The sequence below is a fragment of the Neopsephotus bourkii genome, unplaced genomic scaffold, assembly GCF_033783945.1.
Source record: "Neopsephotus bourkii isolate Nb327-2 ecotype Australia unplaced genomic scaffold, CSIRO-AGI_Nbou_v1 NB_409, whole genome shotgun sequence".
Taxonomy (NCBI): domain Eukaryota; kingdom Metazoa; phylum Chordata; class Aves; order Psittaciformes; family Psittacidae; genus Neopsephotus; species Neopsephotus bourkii.
In genome coordinates this window covers 106203-120037 of record NW_026900913.1, presented here as the reverse complement: position 1 = coordinate 120037, position 13835 = coordinate 106203, and the positions used below count along the sequence as shown (strand labels likewise).

General features: G+C 56.7%; 3 protein-coding genes across 3 annotated transcripts in view; 1 reads left to right on the top strand and 2 right to left on the bottom strand.

Annotated features, from left to right (window-relative positions):
• KDM2A (lysine demethylase 2A) overlaps nucleotides 1–5123 on the bottom strand; it is a 47196-nt gene extending 42073 nt beyond the window's left edge. The window contains exons 1-3 of the mRNA XM_061349348.1: nucleotides 4992–5123; nucleotides 4548–4575; nucleotides 3186–3290 (exon numbers count right to left, since the gene is read on the bottom strand). Coding sequence (XP_061205332.1) covers nucleotides 3186–3290; nucleotides 4548–4575; nucleotides 4992–5011 — 153 coding nt within the window. The 5' untranslated portion in view covers nucleotides 5012–5123. The remainder of the gene's footprint in view (nucleotides 1–3185; nucleotides 3291–4547; nucleotides 4576–4991) is intronic.
• A 2556-nt stretch (nucleotides 5124–7679) lies between these two features.
• RHOD (ras homolog family member D) lies at nucleotides 7680–9683 on the bottom strand. The gene is made up of 5 exons (XM_061349334.1): nucleotides 9464–9683; nucleotides 8692–8779; nucleotides 8248–8357; nucleotides 8011–8149; nucleotides 7680–7919 (listed from the first exon to the last, which is right to left on the bottom strand). The coding sequence occupies exons 1-5, from the start codon at nucleotides 9572–9574 to the stop codon at nucleotides 7756–7758; spliced, it is 612 nt and encodes a 203-aa protein (XP_061205318.1). The 5' UTR covers nucleotides 9575–9683; the 3' UTR covers nucleotides 7680–7755.
• A 2131-nt stretch (nucleotides 9684–11814) lies between these two features.
• LOC133210185 (mas-related G-protein coupled receptor member H-like) lies at nucleotides 11815–12858 on the top strand. The gene has a single exon (XM_061349333.1). The coding sequence runs from the start codon at nucleotides 11837–11839 to the stop codon at nucleotides 12749–12751; it is 915 nt and encodes a 304-aa protein (XP_061205317.1). The 5' UTR covers nucleotides 11815–11836; the 3' UTR covers nucleotides 12752–12858.
• Nucleotides 12859–13835: the final 977 nt, after the last annotated feature.

The window sequence follows — 13835 nt, the reverse complement described above, 5'->3', positions numbered from 1 at the left end:
ACACTCTGTGAACTCACTGCTGGACAATCCTGAACCAGACAGAGCACCTGAGCACCACAGCACCAGACCAAGCAAACTTCTTCTCCCCATAGCTGCTAGTTCACAGCCAGAGCTGCTCATGTTGCTGCTCCTGCCTTGAAGAGATCCAGGCTCCTGCTCAAAATGCCAGCGTGCCCTCAGCCTCCTACTGCAGAGCTGAACAGCTTGGTGTGACATGGGCTTGATGCAACCAGTGACAGTCAGTGGAAGACTTCTAAGGCCCAGAAAGGAACCATCACATTGTTGGTGCCAGGGCTGCGCTGTCACTCAGGGCACAGGATACAACAGAGCATTTCAGCTCCGCAGTTAAGGGCCTGCAGAACACATCTACAGCTTGTAAAGCCAGCACCTCACACCAAGCCCTTACAGAGCTGAGGAGCAGAAACGTGCATGCACTTGGTAGAAAACTACTCCATGGTGCCTGCTAAGTCCCATCCTCTGCTACTCACAGTGCAGGGAGGCCCAGCTGAATCTCTGGGTGAGGAACACTGACATCCCTTGCTCTCCCTGCTCATGCAGCATCACCTGCAGGATGCCACTCCCTACCTGTGTCAGCCTCTCAGAGCTCCTTCCACAGTTCATTTCAGAGGGCTACAGGACATCCTGCCAGTGATAGCCCACATCCAAACCAACTCACCCAGGCCTTTATAATCTTGGGAGCTGTGGATGGAGAGCCTGAACTAGGAAACAAGCACAGTTAAAGCAGTGGGACCCACCTAATGTCAGTGTTATACTACACATGGATGTGTGAACCAGGCCAGGGTTCTTGTAGGAGTGTGACTACATCCAAAGCAGAGGCGACTTTCTCTTCAAAACCCAGACCTTCCACCAACACTGATAAATCCATTCAGAAAACAGACACAGATCAGCTTTTTGTTGGAGCAGAGGAAGGTAACAGTAGCACAAAACACTCAAGACTTCCCCTCTGTGAGGTGGAAACCAGTCAGTCAACAGATGCTGGTGGTGGAAGTGCCCTGACACAGCAGATCACAAACTGCTTTTGCCATCTCAGGCCTCTGGTATCATCAAACCATTGCCCATGCAATGAATTGAGCTCCTCCACCACTCTAAACCATCCTGGCCCAGGTTGTTTGGCTGGAGGGACAACTACCACACTTGGCTTTTGATTTCATTTTAAAACAGGTTTCCTCTTTTGCTGTCACCCCCGCATTGATCCCAACTCGCACACAAGAAACGCAGCAACATACTGTACGACCAGTTACCTGTTTCCCTACTTAGAACTTTTAATGTAGGCACATTAAAGCCAACTCCCAAAACCAAAGCATGTGTAGGAGTAGGATATTCAAATAAGTCTTATTCAGCTCTTTTGTCTTGCTGGGTAATTCACCTGCGATATCTCGTTCTGCAATGGTCAGAAATGAGCTAAGGGCTCCCCCCATTTCAAAGCATGTGTCTTGAAGGGAACAATCATCTTTTGGAGGTCCTTGAAGAAGGGAAAGTTATGGATACAGAAAGGGAATGGCATGAGAAGGAAGTTCCCTGGAAGAGTGAAGCAGGAGGCATGAACCAAACCTCACCTACCACACAGGGGCTGTGTCTCCTCTCAGCCACAGGCCAGCAGAGACAACACACACCTAACGTCACCAAAACCCAGGTCAGCCTCATCCTCTGCTTGCTGCCCATGTGTCTTCCCAAGCCCCTTAAGCATGTAGCTCCTTTATCCAGCTTAGTACATGCTGCTGCAGTCCAGGCCACCTACACCAGGTCAGCAACTCTTCCTGATCAGTTTTAGTTGTGATATGACAAGCTTTTTAACATTGGCATGTTCCTGGCTCCTGGTTCCTTTCATTTGCCATGCCTTTACCCAGCTATTTTGAATTATTTCTGGTCAAAGTGTAGGCAAAACTGTAGTTGAACCAAAATCTGGAGCTGGCCTTGCCTTCAGGTGAAGCCCTCCTGACTGCTGCCTATAGCAAGAGTCACTCCTCAGGCCAAACCAGCACCTCGAGCTGTGTGCCACACAGATGTGGTGGGCACAAAGGTGTCAGGAACAGGTAGAACTGCTGCTTTTGGAGGCACTGCCCAATTAAAACAGCCACTAAAGCACTTGGGGAAACATCCAAGTGATCCTGAAGGGCCCAACAAGCAGCACCAGTAAAACAGCACACCTTCTGTAAGGTCTGGACAAACCACAGCTTACAGTGTACACTCTTCTCCATAGGGGCCAGCGCTGGAATAACCATTTCTACCCTCACAAGAGGGTTTCCATCCTTAAGACACCTATAGGGTGTGTGCTGGCCACAACTCCCAGCACCCTTTCTACAGCCTGGCACCCAGCAGCAATAGGAAGTACTTGTTCTTGAGGGCAAAGCTTAATGCTGAGTACCACCACACACCCTCACACCAAATGATTCCAGAGTATTAAAGGATAAGGATTTGCCTTTGCAGGCAGCAAGGTGAGGGTGCGTGTACTCACAGAGGAACTCCATCACAGCTTCAGCTATCACTGAGCCCACACTCACCCAGGGGGGTTACAACTGCCTCAAAACAAGGCAAAAATGACCCACAGGAGACACAGCAGCTTCCCTCCTTCCACGGCATCACTGGGAATGTCCTCTCAGAGCAGCTGCTCCCAAAGTGCTCATGGTTACAGCCCAGCTTACAGCCCATGGATTTCACATTCACACATGCTCCTGACAACCCAGACAGGGCCTAACCAGGACCTGGCTTTTGGAATAGCTCCTTTCCAAAGAGAAGACCAGGAGAAGACAGGGGCACACCTGAGCTTGAAGCTGAAGCTGGTTTTCACAGCACAATCAAAGCAAGTGCAGGCCCACACAATGGTCACATACAGTATTCCAGCTTCTCTGCTTGTCACAAACACATGGAGAAAACCTGCTGTGCCAGAAACTACACCGACACTCACTCCCTACTCCTATCCCAAGCTTCTTACCCAGCCTCAGCCTCCAACCCTCTCCCAGAGCTCAGGAGCCAAGTGCCCTTCATTAGGGCAAACTGACACAGGAAAGACCCATGAAGCCAGCAAACCCCCAGCAGCTGAGCTGACACCTCTGGCCAGGCTGCAGGGATCCACCACAATGCTCGTCTGAGTTGTTTAAACCTTTTCTTTCTTCAGTTGCAACAGAACCAAGCACAGAATAGGATTGTTTAGGGCCAATACTGACCAGTCTTTGGCTGTAACGGATCCGTTCTTCCTCAGGCTCCATCTCTGACTCTTCTGAAGAGAGGGAGAAGGACACTCCAGGGCTGCTGTCTTCCTCCTCTTCCTCCTTGGAAGTAAAGGGAAAGGGTGAAGCAAGGCACACAGATATAAAACCCCTCCATCCCTCATTTCTTTGCTCACTTGGAGCCTGCTCAGGGCTAAGCGGGCACAGGGGATGAGCCCAACTCAACTCTGAACACCCCCATTCTAACTTTAGGCATGACCCAGGGTAAATGACTTTACCAGCTGTCCTGTAACACGACAGGAGCTGCAGGTCTGAGAGCAGAGAAAGGCCTCAGCTCTGCACCGCCACCAGCACAGGGGCAGCCCAGTTTGCCCCTATGGAGCAGGCAAGCTGCTGTCAAACGCTCGGCAGCAGTCAGGGAGTACAGGATGAGGCCTTGGAGAAGCAACTGCTCCAAACACCATTGCTCTCCCCTGCATATCCTGTACCTGGGAGAAGCCACACGGGTACGGAACATCTCCCATCACTCGAGCAGGGCTGCAGGTAGGGGAGCAGCTCCTCTCTTGAGAGGACCTAGACTCTCAGATCTCAAAACCTGCCACCTTGTGACACCGCACAAGAACTTGGCAAAGCCTCCCGAGGCGTCTGCTGGCACCTCAGCTTTTCTTGCCCTTTCGAAAGGAACACAAAGAACCCAAAGCCCAGGTACACTGCAACTCCTCATCCCATTCACCATGCCTACACCAGACCTGCGGGCAAGAATCTGCCTCCTGCCCCCCACCCCGTGTAGCGTTACAGAACCGCTACCCTAGCGTGGAGAGAGCTTGTTCCATCCTGCCCTTCCCGGACCCTCCGAGCACGGTTTGACAGCGGAGCCCGTAGCATCCTTCCCCATCCCTATCGCCCTTCCCACTCGGGACCGGACTTCCCAGCGCGGCTGCGGCAGTTCCCTTACGCTTCCTAACTCTTGTTTATAAACAGCCGGAGTGTGACAACACCTAACCCACCCCCCCGTCCTCCGGGCTAGGGGAGAACCAGCCCCGGCCCCGCCGAACAAAGCGGCGGCGGGGGGAGCCCTCAGGACCCCGGTCCCGGGGGAGCTGTCAGCGGGCACCCGCCCGCCCCGGGACCCGCCCGCTCCCCTCCAACTTCCCGACCCGGCCCTCCCAGGGGCCGCCAGCAAGGGGAGACCCGCCCCGGGTCGCGCCTCGGGCACCGGGGCCGTTGCCCCGGCCGGGTGGGAGGCAACCGGTACCCAGCGCCCGGCCCCTCTGCGGGGACTCGCGGAAACTTCGGGGTCGGCCGGGGGTGGCCCCGCTCCCCCCCCCTCATCCCCTCCCAGCCCCGGCCCCGGCTCACCAGGTCTCTCCTGCGCCTTTGTCCTCTTCTAGTGCCGAGACGGGGAGAAACAGAAGAGGCGGAGGAGGAACCCCCGGTCAGGCAGCGATCGCGCCCCGGGCCCGGGCCCGTGCCGCCGGCCGCGCCTCCCCGCTCCCCCCCTCCCCGGCCCCGCCGCCGCTGCCTCCCCCCGCGGCCCGCGGCTCCCGGCGCGGTGCCCGTGCGCTGACAGCCCCGCCGGCCGCCGCGGGCCGCTGCCTGCTCCCTCGGGCCCCGCTCCCCGGCCCGGCGCCGCGTCCGCCGGGCACCGCGTCCCCTCCCCGCCGCACAGCGCAGCGCACCCCGCCGCCGGGTGCCAGGCGTGCGGCGGCCTCAGCGCTGCCCCGGGCGCGCCGTGCCCCGGCACCGCCGTCCGCAGCCGCTCCCCCCCGCCTCCCCCGGCCGGGACGCGGTTCCCCTCCTCACACAGGAGCCGCCGCCGCCATTTTGAACCCGTCAGAGTCTCACATACACACTGACTCGGCCGCCGCACTGCGCAGGCGCCGCCCGCAACCTCCCCTGACCCCCCCCGCCACCGCCTCCATCCACCGCACTGCGCATGCGCCAAGATCCCCCTTGGGCGCCGGGCACCGCGCGGGCGCGCGCACGCATCGCACGGCCCCCCCTCAGCCCCCCCACCCCGCTGGGGCGGGAGCGAGCGCGCACGCGCGACCCAGCGGCTGGCCACGCCCCCCGCTGGCCACGCCCCCCCGCCCGCGCGCATGCTCTCGTCTGCGAGGCTGTGTACGTGCGGCACGCGGACACCTGTGTACGTGCAGCATAGGCACACATGCGTACATGCAAAACACATACATGCCTATGTACGTGTAACACGCTTATGTGCATGTAACATGCCTATGTACAGGCAACACCTATGTACATGTAACGCACACCTAGGTGCATGTAACACCTATGTACATGTTACACACCTATGTGCATGTAACACACCTATGTGCATGTAAGATGCCTATATACATGTAACACCTATGTACATGTAACACACACCTATGTGCATGTAACACCTATACATGTTACACACCTATGTACATGTAACGCACCTATGTGCGTGTAACATGCCTATATACAGGTAACACCTATGTACATGTAACACCTATGTACATGTAACATACACCTATGCAGATGTAACACCTATGTATATGTAACGTACACCTATGTATATGTAACATACACCTATGTAGGTGTAACACCTATGTACATGTAACACCTACCTATGTACATATAACACCTATGTACATGTAACACACCCCTATGTACACGTAACACACACCGATGTACATGTAACATGCCTATGTACATGTATCACCTATGTATATGCAACACACACCTACGTACATGTAACACGCCTATGTACATGTAACACACCTATGTACATATAACACACCTAGGTACATGTAACACACCTATGTATATGTAACACACACGTAGGTACATGAAACATGCATATGCAAGGCTATACACATGTAGTACATGCCTATATACATGCAACACACCCACATACATACATGCAACAATCACACACCTAGGTACATGCAACACACTCCTGTATACATGCAGCACACATACATGGCTATACATGCTTATACACATGTAGCATACACGCATACACTCCTATATAGATGCAGGACACATGAACCTCTATATACACGCAGAACACACACACCTATACACACGCAACACCCCCCCCCATACATTCAATGGACACACATACCCTCCATTATACATGCAACACATATACATTGTGCATGCAACACACACCTATAAACATACAGCATGTACACATATACACCTATGTGCATGCAACACATACAAGGCTATAAACATGCAATACATGTTTATATACATGTAGCATATAGACATACATTCTATATACATGTGGGACATATGCACTGCTATGTACATGCAACACCCACACATGCAACAGATGCACACACACACATCACACCTATATACATGCAAACCATATAAAATCTATACGCATGTAGTGCGTACACACTTATATACATGCAACACACACATACATGTAACATACATGCCTATGTACATGCAACACACACATTTACATACAAAATACATGATCAAATATATACATGCAACACACACCTATATGCATGCCCATATACATGCAGCCTACACATGCATACATATATGCATATGTATGCATACGCGTATATGCATACACATACGTACACTCCTGTATATACGCAACACAGCACCCATATATACATGCAACACACAGGCATATGCATCAATACATTCAACACACACACACCCCCCTATGTACACACAGCACATACACACCTATGTACACACAGAACACATACACACCTTTGTACACAGAGAACACACATACATGTCTATGTACACACAGCACACACATACACATTTATGTACACACAGAACACACACATGTCTATGTACACACAGCACACACACACCTATGTATACACAGCATGCACATATGCACATGCAGCACACACACATACACGTCTCTATGTACACACAGCACAAACATACATGCCTATGCACACGTAGCACACACACATACACGTCTATGTACACACAGCACACACACACCTAGTACACACAGCACGCACATATGTACATGCAGCATACACACATACATGTCTCTATGTACACACAGCACACACATACATGCCTATGCACATGCAGCACACACACATACATGTCTACGTACACACAGCACACACACACCTAGTACACACAGCACGCACATATGTACATGCAGCATACACACATACATGTCTCTATGTATGCACAGCACACACATACATGCCTATGCACATGCAGCACACACACACACATGTCTCTGTACACACATAGACACACCCCATCCAAACTCAGGGGTCCCATTCCCCATGGCTCTGGGGCCCCAGGGGACCCGTCTCCCCCTCACTGAGCCGGGGCTGCTCCTGCCCGCAGGGACCATGCCAGGCTGGTGTGTGTTGATCTTTAATGCCAGCCCTGCACCGCATTCACCCTGGGGCTCCCCTCCCTCACTGGCCAGCCAGCAGGAACGGGACCCTCCCAGATCAGTTCTCTGCACCCAGACCCATTGCAGGGTGACAGCGGTGGTGGCTGATGGTGCCCAGCAGCAGCCGGGAGCCGAGGTCCTGCATCACGCTGGGTCCCCATAGCCATGGTGCGGGGCTCAGCAGAGCACGCAGCCCCTCTTGGGTCTCCTCCTGCGCTGGCTGCGGCGGGCAGCACTGAGGGCAGCCCTGCAGGCCTCTGTGAAGATGCTGCTGACGTTCTCCTGGTACCTGGCCGAGCACTCCAGGTAGGACACGGCGTGGACCTGCCGGGCCATGGCCTCTCCCTGCAGGGAGCAGCAGGGTCAGACCCCCCAATCACGGCCCCAGTTCACCCACACCCTCATACTGGGGGGGGCATCCTGGGGTACCACTCGCCTGATGGTGGGACACGGGCTCCAGGCGCCCCTCCTGCAGCTTGCGCAGCACCGCATGGTCCCGACGCAGGTCGGTCTTGCAGCCCACCAGCAGCACCGGGATGCCCTTGCAGAAGTGGTTCACTTCTGGGTACCACTATGGAGAGAGGACACATGGAACCCGGGGATGGGGAGGTGCCACCTCCCCTAGGGAGGATGCGCGGGGTGGGAGAAGCCACCCTGGGGATGTGTTACCTTTGTTAGGACGTTGTTGTAGCTGCTGGGGTCAGTGACATCAAAGCAGATGAGGACAACATTGGCATCCGAGTAGGACAATGGGCGAAGGCGGTCATAATCTTCCTGTCCTGCCACGTGGAGATCATGGAATGGTTTGGGGTGGAAAGGACGTTCAAGCTCATTCAGTCCCAACAGGCAGGGACCCCTTCCATTAGAGCAGCTTGCTCCAAGCCCCTGTGTCCTTGAGCACTGCCAGGGCTGGGGCAGCCACAGCTTCTCTGGGCACCCTGTGCCAGCGCCTCAGCACCCTCACAGGGAGGAAGCTTTTATGCACCAGTCCCTTCATGGGCTGGGTCCCCCCCAGGTTAACCTCCCATCTTCCATTGTCAATGCATGGGGACACCCCTCTGAACCATGACACCCCAAATCCCATAAATACGCTGGGATCCCCTGCTGTCCTACCTGCAGTGTCCCAGAGGTGGATCTTCACAGGCTTGCCAGCAACCTGGAGGGAGGCTGTGTACTTCTCGAATACAGTGGGGACATAGACCTGGCAGGGGACAGGAAGGCCATGAGACAAATCCTGCCTGCCCACAGGCAGAAGGGACCCCCAGCAGGAGATGTGTGCATGGGACAGGGCACGAGGATATACCCAGGGTCAGGAGAGGGAAATGGGGTACGGGGAAAGAGTGGGGTCATGACCACAGGACAGACTCGTCTGCCTATCCCATGAACCCGCCCAGGGGAGGCAGAGGTGTTCATCACATCATAGAATCATGGAATGGTTGAAGGGATCTTAGCGCTCATCCAGCTCCATCCCCAACCCCTTCCACTGGAGCAGCTTGCTCCAAGCCCCTGTATCCTTGAGCACTGCCAGGGATGGGGCAGCCCCAGCTTCTCTGGGCACCCTGTGCCAGCGCCTCAGCACCCTCACAGGGAAAAGCTTCTGCCTTGTATCTAATCTGAACTTCCCCTGTTCCGGTTTGAACCCATCACCCCTTGTCCTACCGCTACAGTCCTTGACGAAGAGCCCTTCTTCATCAGCCTCATCAGCCTCCCATCAACTCCATGCTGGGCCACCCCCTGCCCCAGCACCCCCGCTCCTATGCCCTGCAAACAGCCTCACTGTGCCCATCCCGCTCCCCCTTCTCCCATGCCACCCCTCCCAGGACCCCCCCCCCCCCATGCCCGCATCCCACCCCTTTGAGCTCCGCCGGGACGCGGCATCCGGTACCTTTGGGAAGTCTCCCCTGGCGAACGCCACCAGCAGAGACGTCTTCCCGCAGCCGCCGTCCCCCACGACCACCACCTTCACCTCGGCACCGGGGGGCCCTTCCCGATGCATGGGGGCCGCCGGATCCAGCCTGGCCTCGGCGGGGACCGGGATGCGGACGGGGCGGTGCGAGGCACCCGCCCGGCCCGGGGCGCGGCCGCCACCCGCCCGTCGGCCCGCTCGGGGCGGCTCCGCGGCCGCGGTGTGCAGTGTGCGGTGTGCGGTGTGCGGTGTGCGGTGCGGGGCAACGCCGCACTCAGGCTGCTCACACACGTACGGGTGATGGAGGGGGGGGGGCTGTCCCTGGCACCCCGTTTCCCCCTCCCTGGAGGGGGTTTTATTGCCCGGAGCATCCACAGGAGGCAAAGTCCAGGGCGGAGGGAGGTGCGGGGGTGACTCAGAGCTCCCGCTGCCACCCGTTCTGCGGCGCACCCGCTGCTGACGTGATGTGCCCGGCCCTGCCCGGCCCTGCAGGTGCTTGGGGCGCTGGGGCAGTTGTGGTGTCCTCGACGTAAGGACCTGGAGCTGATGGAGTCCAGTGGAGGCCATGGAGATGCTGCGAGGGCTGGAGCAGCTCTGCTCTGGAGCCAGGCTGAGAGAGCTGGGCTGGGGCAGCCTGGACAAGAGAAGGCTCCTGAAGGGGAGACCTGAGAACAGCTCCAGTGCCTAAAGGGGCTGCAGGGAACCTGGAGAGGGGCTTGGGACAAGGGCCTGTAGGGCCAGGCCAAGGGGAATGGCTTGAACCTGCCCCAGGGGAGACTGAGCTGAGCTCTTAGGCAGAAGCTCTTCCCTGTGAGGGTGCTGAGGCGCTGGCACAGGGTGCCCAGAGAAGCTGTGGCTGCCCCATCCCTGACAGTGCTCAAGGACACAGGGGCTTGGAGCAAGCTGCCCCAGTGGAAGGGGTCCCTGCCTGTGGCAGGGGTTGGAACTGGATGAGCTTTAAGCTCCTTTCCAATACAAATCATTCCATGGTTCTATGATTCTACATGGGGTGATGCCTGGTGGTGCCCCCTCCTGCTGATTCCCCAGCCCCACTGTGGGTGCACTGGGTGCGCTCCTAACATCAATTACTAGCTTATTGAGCCACAGAAGCATCTCTCTGCCCTTACTGGAGGAGCAGAGGGCACCCAGTGCTGGGGGGTGGTGCTTTGCCCACTGGCTGTCTGTGTCCCGTGTCATCCTGTCCCATCCCCCCACCAGCAACATGGGGCACCCATCACTTCTAGGGGACACAGGGGGCAGTCAGTACTGTTCTGCAAGGCGAGATCATGCCTCCCATATCCCAGCTTGGATGTGGGGACACGGTCTTGAACATCCTTTGCCACCCCATGGCCCTGTTGGGAGTGAATGCTATAGGGGTGCCTGGAGGAACAGGGGAACTGTTCCTACCAGCACCATGGCTGGTTCTTCTCCTGCTCTCCTGCTGCCTGCCCCCCATCTCCCTTGGTGGGCCAACAGGTACCCAGGTCCAGGAGGTCCCTGTATCCCCCAGACCAGTGCGGACAAGGCTGAATCGATGCCTTGGACACCAAATTCCCACCCAGAGCTGATGCACAACAAAGATGGAGCAGAGTCAGTGGCGATTCCCATGCAGGGAAGCTGGGAGGGAAATGGAGGCAGTAATGAACAATCTCCGAAGGATGCCAGCATCGGGGCAGGGTGTGCGGAGGAGACTGGAGCACAAGGAAACAATTAGGAAGATGGCAATTACCAGCCTATAATGAGAAATGAGGTTGAATCCTAAAAGCATCCCGGTTCTTTCACGGCAAGATGTAGCCGCTGCAGCATCCATCCTCTGGGGCATTCCCCTGGAGAAAGCATTGCTTTGGGCAAAACATTTGCTTTCCCGCAAGCTCAACGGGAATTTGACAGGAGCGGAGGCTCGGTGATGCAGCCTGGGGGTGCTCCCTCACCATCTGACCCATGAGCCTGCAGGAACGCCCCAAAGAGCCGCTTTGTTCGGAGGAGAGGCGAGGAGGACGTGGAGACCCTGGTTCTCCTCATCGGAGACGACTGTGGCAAGGAGCACCAGAGGGAAGGAACTGCTTGGACACCCGGGCAGCTCAGCCTGTGGAAAGGTAGGGATGGGACCAGAGATGCTCGTGTCTCCCTGGAGCTCCCAGCCTTTCCCTGCTCCCATTCTCATCCACCCTCGGGGTACCTGGATCCCCTCCATCCTCCACAGTGATCCCCAGCCCACCGTTAGTGGGCAGCACCTCCCCAGCCCTCCTCTCACCCCCCTGTCCCCAGCCCTCCTGAGCCACCTCACTGGAACCCCTCATCCTGACACATCCCCTTAACTCCACAGCCAGGGATCACATCCCACCTCCTGCCATGGACCTGAACCAGACATTCCCACCCCCATCACCCGTGCTGGAGACTGATGGAGCAAACCCATGCAGGATAGACATCACCGATGTGGCTATGGACACTGCCACGCTGCTCATCTGCCTCTGTGGGATGGTGGGGAATGGGACTGTGCTCTGGCTCCTCGGCTTCCGCATCCGCAGGAACCCCATCACCACCTACATCCTCAACCTGGCTGTGGCCGACTTCACCTTCCTCCTCTTCATGGTCACCTCAGTCCTCCTCTACATGATGGAGAACATCTTCTGCTCCAGTGTGGTGGCTCTGGTGTACCAGAGGCCGCTTTTCCTGCTCTCGCTGTTCTCCTACAACATGGGCCTGTATCTCTTGACGGCCATCAGCATCGAGAGGTGCGCGTCCATCCTCTGCCCACTCTGGTACCGCTGCCAACGCCCTCAGCGCTTGTCAGCCCTGGTGTGTGTCCTGCTCTGGGCCCTCTCCATCGCTGTCATTGCCGCAGTGACATCTCTGTGCCTCTTGCACGAGGACGGTCACTGCCGCGTGGCTCTCATCTCCATGTACGTCCTCAACTTCCTCATCTTTGCCCCACCGATGGTTGCTTCCAACGTGATCCTCTTCATCAAGGTCCAGTGTGGCTCCCAGCAGCGCCAACCCAAGCGGCTCTACATCGTTATCTTCCTCACCGTCCTCTTCTTTCTCATCTTCGGGGTTCCCCTCAGCGTCTGGAACTTCCTGCTGCAGTTTGGCCACGCGGCCGGGCCATCCCAGGCTGTTTTCCTGCTCGCCTGCATCAACAGCAGCGTCAACCCCTTCATCTACTTCCTGGTGGGGAGCTGCCGGAGGCGCTGCTCCGTGGTGCCCCTGCAGGTCGCCTTCCGGAGGGTCTTCGAGGAGACGGGGGTCACCACGATCTCCCCCTAAAAGCCACTGTGCTCGCAGCGGCTGTGCTGAGCCCCCCTGCTTCATGCTCAGTGCTCACCCTTGCTCCTGGCTGTGCCTGCAGGCCGCCTTCCTGTAGTGCTGGGATGCAGCCCTGTCCCCAGCCCATCCCATGGTACCCCTGTACCCATCCTTATCCCATGCCCAACCCCATCCATAGGCTATCCCATGTTATGCCTGCTCTGTCCCTATTCCATCCTTGTTCCATTCTTGTTCTCATTGCCGTTCCCATTCCTATCCCATCCCTAACCCCATTCCTATTCCATTTCCATCCCTGTCCCATCTTTATTTTCATCCCATCCCCATGCCACCTCCATCCATATTCCTATTCCAGCCTCATGCCATCCCCATTCACTCCCATCCTTAACCCCATTCCTGTTCCATTTCCATCCTTGTCCCATCTTTATTTTCATTCCATCCCCATGCCACCTCCATCCATATTCCTATTTCAGCCTCATGCCATCCCCATTCCCTCCCTTCCTCACCCACATCCCACCCCTATCCTATCCCCATCATTCCCACCCCATATTCACCCACTTCTCATCCCTATCCCACCCCCATCCCCGAACCCATTCCTATCCCACCTTTATTCTCACCCCATCCCCATGACACTCCCATCCACATTCTTGTCCCAGCCTCATCCCATCCTATCCCATTCTCACATCCCTATTCCATCCCCATCCATATTCCTATCCTAAGCTCATTCCATCCCCATTCTCATCCCATCCTTGTCCACACCCCATCCCCATTCCTACCCAATCCCTACCCCCTCTCATCCCTATCCCCATTCCTATTCCATCCCCATCCCATTTCATTCCTATCCGCATTCCTCCCTATCCCCATTCCCAGCTCATCCCGGTCCCCTCCCTCCCGCTCCCGCTCCCGCCGGCCTCTGCTGCCCTCCAGCGACGGGACGGGCGCGCTCCAGCCCGGGGCGAGCGGCTCCGGGGCTCGGCGGGGCTGCGGCGGGCGCTGCCTCCGCTCCCGGCCCTGCTCCTCCCCAATAAACGCCGCTGGCTCCGTCGCCGCCTCTCGTTCCTCTGCGGGTACCGGGAGGGAGGGAGAG

Bases quoted from the DNA above. Each gene is read 5' to 3' on its own strand.
- LOC133210185 (XM_061349333.1), top strand. From the start codon at position 11,837: ATGGACCTGAACCAGACATTCCCACCCCCATCACCCGTGCTGGAGACT.
- RHOD (XM_061349334.1), bottom strand. From the start codon at position 9,574: ATGCATCGGGAAGGGCCCCCCGGTGCCGAGGTGAAGGTGGTGGTCGTG. The intron at 8,358-8,691 runs GTAGGACAGCAG...TCCACGTGGCAG, and splicing joins CCACCTCTGGGACACTGCAG to GACAGGAAGATTATGACCGC. The intron at 7,920-8,010 runs GTGGTACCCCAG...CCCTGCAGGGAG, and splicing joins CGTGTCCCACCATCAGGCGA to AGGCCATGGCCCGGCAGGTC.